General features: G+C 44.1%; 1 protein-coding gene across 2 annotated transcripts; it reads left to right on the top strand.

Annotated features, from left to right (window-relative positions):
- The first annotated feature begins 69 nt into the window (after positions 1-69).
- LOC135410877 (serine/arginine-rich splicing factor 7-like) lies at positions 70-6,264 on the top strand. 2 transcript variants are annotated; one of them, XM_064647761.1, is made up of 9 exons: positions 70-200; positions 556-736; positions 874-1,050; positions 2,003-2,077; positions 2,198-2,299; positions 2,653-2,706; positions 4,055-4,099; positions 4,784-4,819; positions 5,492-6,264. In XM_064647761.1, the coding sequence occupies exons 1-9, from the start codon at positions 179-181 to the stop codon at positions 5,514-5,516; spliced, it is 717 nt and encodes a 238-aa protein (XP_064503831.1). In that variant the 5' UTR covers positions 70-178; the 3' UTR covers positions 5,517-6,264. The 2 variants fall into 2 exon arrangements, with proteins under 2 accessions (XP_064503831.1, XP_064503832.1); XM_064647762.1 differs by lacking the exon at positions 4,055-4,099.
- The last annotated feature ends 913 nt before the right edge of the window (positions 6,265-7,177 follow it).

Below are 7,177 nucleotides of genomic sequence, written 5' to 3' on the forward strand. Positions count from 1 at the left end.
TGCGGGATTCCACGCGCGCGCGCGCGCTCAGGCAGCTCCGCTCTCGCGAGACCCGCGCGTGACGAGGCGCGTGCCTGCCCCGCCCCGCCCCCCGCGCGATGCGCAGGCGCAGCGGCAGCTCCTCTATATAAAAGGTCGCGCCTGAGAGAGCTCGGGCTGTGGTCGGGAAGCTGGGAACATGTCGCGATATGGGCGTTATGGTAAGGGCGGCGGGGGAGAGGGAGCGAGAGGGGTGGGGATCGTGTGGGAGCTGCTACTGCTGCTGGGGGGGGACAAGAGCGAGGAGTGGAGCGGCGGCGTTCGCGCCGCGCTGAGGGTGGGAGAAAGCGTCCGACGCCTCAGGCAGCCGCTGAGAGAAGCGGCGGCGAGGAGGGGGGCGCGGGGGACACGCGCAGGGCCGCGGGCCCTGTGGGGCTCGGGTCCGGAGGGGGGGCGCGGCCCGGCGGGAGCGCTCTAAGATGGACGCGGAGTCAAAGATGGCGGTGGGGGGAGGGGCGGCCGCGTGCCTGGCGCGGCCCTGACATGGCGTCCGTTCGTTCCTTCGTTCGTCCGCAGAGACCAAGGTGTATGTGGGCAACCTGGGCACGGGCGCGGGAAAAGGCGAGCTGGAGAGAGCCTTCAGCTACTATGGTCCTCTGAGAACCGTGTGGATCGCGAGGAACCCGCCGGGGTTCGCCTTTGTGGAGTTCGAGGACCCGCGGGACGCTGAAGATGCCGTGCTTGGCCTCGATGGGAAGTACGTATATGCCTGGAACCTCCTGGACTGCCTCGGCCGCAGTCTCTGATCCCCCTACCCCACACCAACCGTTGATTTCTCGTGCTCGTTGTATGAGCGCAATTATTCCTGTGGTTAACACATACTATGTCTTGTAGGATAATATGTGGCTCGAGGGTGAGAGTGGAAGTGTCCACGGGAATGCCGCGGCGCTCCCGTTACGACAGGCCCCCTGCCCGGCGCCCCTTTGACCCCAACGACAGATGCTACGAGTGTGGTGAGAAAGGCCACTATGCCTATGACTGTCACCGCTACAGCCGCCGCAGGAGGAGCAGGTACGTGCGGGGCCGGGGCGGCCGCGTTGCTTCGCCAGTTTCGCTTTTGTGTAGTTCTTGTTAGCAAAGAACAGAATGTTACACCAGTTTTAACTCTTTAATGTTGTAAGTCAACAGGTGTATATCACGGTTTTATTTTTTGCTAATACATACAAAATGTTAATATCTTAATAATCAACCTGGTCAAAACCTTTCAGGTTTCTTCGTTTGAGTCAGTCGCCTTGATTCAGAATGTCACGAGCCTTAAGATTTCATGCTGAGGCGCCTTGCAAATCCGACACTTAAGATCCTCCTAGACCTTGAGGTGATCAGCATAAGAGGCCAGATCCCCTCGAGCCATCTACACGTAGCTTCACCTTATTCTTTAAGGGCAGAAAATTTGAGACGGTGACCGCCGTAACAGTAAATTTGGCTTTCAATTGGGGCCCCCCTCCGGTTTAGAAAGAGGAACACCAGATTGACCACATTCCCACCTAGAAAAATCTTCTTGCGTCAATCAAGCCTCACCCTGGCTCATTGGGCTGTCAGTTTGATCGTCGTTAGATTGAAGAGAACACCTAGATGCAGCGATCGGCTATAGATACTTCTAGATCGTCTAGATCTGCTAGACCTTGGGCCAAAGAGGGTCGACCTGCAAACTTGCAAGGTTTATTTTAAATACGCATTACAGTGTTTTCTATTCTAATGTAATTCTGCAAATGTAATTCAGCTTTTAACATTTTTCTAGGTAGTAAAAATGCTCAAGACGAGTAGGCCCAGAGAGTTTTTCCAAATGACAGATGCTAGTGGTGTGTTTTTGTTGTTTTGTTTTGTTTTGTTTGTGTTTTGGTTTTTTTTTTTTATTGCTCTCTTTTTTTAGTTGTCTGAAATAAGTTTTGACTTCAGCAGGGCCTCACGTGCACTGGTTGCTGCAGCTGTTTGCTGATACCTGTTTTCTCTAACCTAAACCCAGGTCCCGGTCTAGATCGCGCTCGAGGTCCCGAGGAAGGAGATATTCTCGGTCACGCAGTCGGAGCCGTGGTAGGAGGTAGGGGTCTAGCTGTTGTGTTTTCGTTGTTTTTCTTACTCTTCCCTCTGCCCCTTTTTTCCCTTCTATTTTGAAAAGTACCTTGCAGTGATTTGGTTGGTTTTTCATTTTGTTTTGTAGATCAAGGTCAGCTTCCTACCGCAGGTCCAGGTCAATCTCTCCTCGTAGATACAGATCATTTTCACCTCGCAGATCCCGATCTGGCTCTCTAAGAAGGTCAAGGTATGTGTTTTTTTTTTTTAAATCCACAACATTGTCAAAGGGAGCATAAGTTGAAGTTGGAACATTAAGTATTTATATAAGACATATTTAATATAAGCATTAAGTTTATATTTTGCAATCTGTGTCTTTTTAGGAACCTTTATGGTGTAACATCTCTCAGAACTAGTCTGAACGCTTTCTTTATGTTAAAAGTTTAAGCATACGATATAGCTTTGTACCATAGCTTTGTAATAGAAGTTACTTCTGCAAAGCCAACAGTCCAGCAAAGTATTGTGTGACTTTTGCAATAACCGATCTCTATCCCAGCTGTATGAATCCTGCAGTATTAGAGCTTCCACTGCTTTTTTTCCTAGATCTCGGTCCAGGTCACGCTCACGGTCCCGGTCTGTTGTGTGGCCTCGAAGCAGGTGAGATACTTGTTTTAGTTCAAACTCGTAATAGTCCTGGTGTGTCGTTTGATTGTGGTTGTGTTTCGTTGCTTGTTTTTCTTCCTGGGGGAATTTGGGTGGCAGGAGTTAGAAGGCTGTGTAGCATAGCAACGCTTAATTTGTGCCTTTTCACAGACTGAAGTAGTGATCAGATTTCTTTTAATAAATGTGAGTTTGTTTTGGTTTGTGGCTACTATATATAATTGTGTATACATGGCCATAAGAAAGCATATGTGTGATTTGAGGTCTGTGGAGAGAATTTTTGAACACTAGTTAGTGCTTACGTATGTAGTAAAATGATGATGGTGGTGTGTTCTGCCTTACTGTTACTTACCAACAGAAGTCATACTTGTGTTACAAAGTACTAGTTCTGGGTGATTGTGAGTAAAATTGTGATCCAATGAAAAAGCTACTGGTTATAATGGTAGGAATTGGGAAGGTTGGTGACTCGGCACAGTGACTGCAAAGGTTTCAAAGCCGTGGCACATAATGTTTCATTTAACTTACACCAAGAGTGTCCATACAGTATTTCTGTAAGTTAATAGACCAGGTAAAGGTGAATCTTATTTACCCTTTAAAAACAGTTCTTAGCAGAAATAGAATAAAAATTGGCCAAGTCTATTGAACTGGATGTTTTGATGTTGAGTAATAGCACGTGCCTGAATTCTGACAGTCTAGGAAGGCAAATATTTTCTAAGTAATAGCAAATATTTGAGTTGATAAGTAACATGATAAACGTGGGAGGAAAGTGTCACTGTTTGAGTAGATTTTAATTCACAAGATGAACTGGGAATAGTTTACACATCAGTAGCCAGGTACTGAAGAGAAAACCAAAATGTTGTTTTCATTGGCAAAACTGATGAAAAATCTGTATTATAATAATTGGATTAAAATAGGCATTGGAACTTGACCTGAAGAATGCATCAGTTCTTCAGCACATTTTTACTTGTGGCTGATTCCACACTCTTAATGTGCTGTTATATTTTCTAAGATAAAACTTGAAATTATTATTCCCTTTATAGAAGGGATACTTGCAGGTAGGAAGAAAGTCTTGTCAGTCTGGTCTTCTGTTTTGTGAAAGTGGTAGCTGAAGCTTTGCTGAGGAGCTTCATGTGCTTGCACTCCTGTCTTCTGATAAATGGGGTCTCTGCAATAAGAGCTAAAGGATTCTCCTGAAAAGTCACAAGGAAAGCCTGGAGCACCAGAGCCTTCTTTCTCTCTGGTTTTTGATGCTATGTAATAAGAATTCGCTGTTGCTGTAGCTAACTTTCATTGTATATGCATGCTACTGGCTGCTTTGCTGAGCTTTATTTTTCTCCTGTTGTAGGTCTGAGTCTCATGGTAGATCTAAATCTGGCTTACCTGCTAAAAGGTGAGCGTTTAAATACAAGTAGCACTCAGTTGCTTTTTGTTTTGGTTGGTGGTTTTTTGTGGTTGTTTTTTGTTTTGTTTTATGGGGTTTTTTTCCTCATTATTCAAAATCTGTTTGGAGCAATATTTCAGTTGCATGTGGAAGAGGGTTTTTTGTTGTGTTGTGGTTTTTTTGTTGTTGTTCTTTTAATAGCCGATTTCAAAAACATTTTTTATACAGTACTTTAATGTATTTTTTTAATAGCTGATTTTTGTGGGACAATAGGCAATTCAGAAGAATTGTGCATAGAGGTTTTTGTTTCACTCAACATTGTGACAAAAAAGGTATTTGTGACAGGATTTGGGGCATCTGTGTTCCTACCTTTGTTCTCAACTGACTATAGTTCTCCCTCTTCCTGACTCCTCAGTTCAGTGCTCCTGCTTTGCAGGGTTACCATCATGACTTTGTAGTTGGTTCGAAGTTTTGCTCTTTTCCAAGGGCTCCAGCTTTCAGCATTTTTCTTTCTCACCTGCAGCTTCTTGCTTAAAGTAATCAGGTACACTTGCTACTGACAGTCTTAACCATGATGTCTTTTAATGCATTTAAACAACACTAAACTGTTCTGGGTTTAAATGGTCAGAAGTGGTTACTGAGACTATCCAAGTGTACAATGTTGATTGTGTGGTTTGTTTGTTTTTTTAACAGTCGCTCAAAGTCCAGATCTCCATCTCCAAAGAGAAGGTAGGAATATCTTTAAAACTAGACTGTGCCATATGGTTAAATAGCACTAAAGTTGGAGTGGTTCCTGTGGAATTTAACTTGGGCAAGGATAAAAGCTTAGTTTTTTTACTAGTCTAAATGTGTGAACTATGAAAAGATGAATTGTTACAGGCACTTCCTGCTGCCAGTAGTCAGGATGTCATGATAACAGTTCTAAGGGAATCTACTTCAATGAAATGTTAAAGGACAACAACAAAGTGTGGGCAAATGAGAATCAAGTATCCCTAAGTTCTTGAGGAATTTAGAATCTGGAGAAGTGAGTAATGCAAGGTGTGGAGCAAACCATGAAATATGTTGTAGGATTAAATTCCTGCTGGTGACTCCTGCTGGCTCAGCTGCACAGCTGCCAAGTTGTGCTATCCACCATGAAGTAAAAAGTTTTTCTATGTAACCAGAGAAGTATGTGCTGCAGTTGAGATTTCTGAGCAGTCTTCATGTCTCACCTGCAGCTGATCTTTTAAGCTTAAAGCAGTTTTTTTATACAAAAATGTAAAATATAACACTTCCCTCGTTATTTGTGAACTGTATATGAAAATGGGGCTGGGACAGAGCAGCAGAAGCCTGAGGTAGCATGGAAGGTTTCTATTGGTTTTGCTTATAGGAGTGGTTTTTAATCTTTTCTTTCTCTTTCAGTCACTCACCATCAGGAAGCCCTTGAAGGAATGAAAGTCCTGAAAGAACAAATTCGAATTTCAGAAGTTTAAGAAAAAATTTATTTTGTTTACATTGTAAGGGATTTTGTGATGTAAGGGCTTAGTCCTAGAAGGCTGTTTCTGTTGACTAGCAATTGGCATGAATACTACATCTTTTAAAAGTCTTACTAGCAGACTAATACAAAACTCTTGTTATGTTCATGTTCTGTGATCTGGAAATGTTGGGCTCTTTTTTTGTTAATTGTTGCATTAAAACAAACTGTGCATTTCTAACTAAGAAATAGACTGTGGTAACCCTACTGTTTCTGTTAATATGTGGCATGGGGAAGCAAGTTGTGTGCCTGGGAGGTGAAAGGTAGAAGGCAGGAAGTGGCAGTCCCTTGTGGGAGTGGGCTGTAGTGCAGTGGCTGTGCTGCAGGTGTGTGCCTTCATCCCTGCCTGGCACCAGTTAGAGTGGAAAGTTACCAGTACCAGCTGTCATTCCTGCTGGTTGGTCTGGATCCTCGTGGTATTCCTTGCACCTCATCAGAGCTCAGTGAAGCGGAAAAACCTTTTGTGGGGGTGTTCATGTGCTCAGTAATTTGACTTACAAAAATGTCTACGAAGGACATTAACGGATTGGAAGAAACAAGGAATGTGTGAATGCTGGTTGGTCTGTCCTGATAATTAAAGGACCGGTCACGTTCTCACCTGAGGGTATTTGAAGTAGTTCTGGAATGTAAACTGTCGAAGTAAATATTTTTAGAAATCTTTTTTTCTGTCCTGGTCATCCAAATAGTACTGCTTCTTTGTGATACTTAACACAAAGTGGCAGTGCTGATGCAGAATATATAATACCTTTAGATACTATTTTTAGGAAATTTAAGGTTTTTCTTATAGTTGACATGTCATAAGCAGAATCTGCAGGTCATGTTTCAGTAGCAGTATATTTGGGGAACTGAGAACTTGAGTTACCCCTGTCTGACCTGCTCTGCCTGGTTACATCTTTGGCAGTGAAGTGTATCCAAGGGCCTTGATGCTGTCCTGATCAGGGGTTGCTTTGGGAAGCCAGACTGTAGCTGCCTGTAAATGGATGGTCCCCGTCTGGCCAGGGATAGGTTACTGAGAGATCTAATAGAAGTCTGGTAAACAAGTGCAAGATATTTTCCAATTTGATTTATCTTTGCAGCTGCTAATGGCTATTAACAGAGTAGTGAGGATAGAGTGCCAGATAATTTTGACTTAAAAGTCTTTCTTTTACTGTGTTCTGCCCTATTGCTGTGTCTTACCAGCGTGGGAGGAACAGTCAAGTCTTCTGGGGCTTCTGTTTGGGCAGCAGTGGGCGGATACCCTGCTGTGCAGTGGAGCACTGCAGCTGTGCATGGACACCCCCCCAGGGCTTAGGATGAACTTTAATTATTGTTGCTTTATAAGATGTCCAGGAATTAAAAGAATGGTAATGAGCCCCTATACATATGACTTTATAAGTACTCTTCCTCTCTGTCTTACCCCTCCTCTCCCCCATGTTTGTACATTTCAGTCCACTGGGGCTTAGGGAAGGGTGACTTCCCTGCCTGATGATGCTGCGGTTACTGCTTTGCTGAACCGTACTCCATTATAGCTGCAGCAGAGGGAGCTGGAAGTAACAGCATTAAACGAGGGTGTCCTCAAAGCCCCTGTTAAACAC

This window comes from Pseudopipra pipra, chromosome 3 (assembly GCF_036250125.1).
Source record: "Pseudopipra pipra isolate bDixPip1 chromosome 3, bDixPip1.hap1, whole genome shotgun sequence".
Taxonomy (NCBI): Eukaryota; Metazoa; Chordata; class Aves; order Passeriformes; family Pipridae; genus Pseudopipra; species Pseudopipra pipra.

Bases quoted from the DNA above. Each gene is read 5' to 3' on its own strand.
- LOC135410877 (XM_064647761.1), top strand. From the start codon at position 179: ATGTCGCGATATGGGCGTTATG. The intron at 201-555 runs GTAAGGGCGGCG...GTTCGTCCGCAG, and splicing joins GTCGCGATATGGGCGTTATG to AGACCAAGGTGTATGTGGGC. The intron at 1,051-2,002 runs GTACGTGCGGGG...ACCTAAACCCAG, and splicing joins AGCCGCCGCAGGAGGAGCAG to GTCCCGGTCTAGATCGCGCT.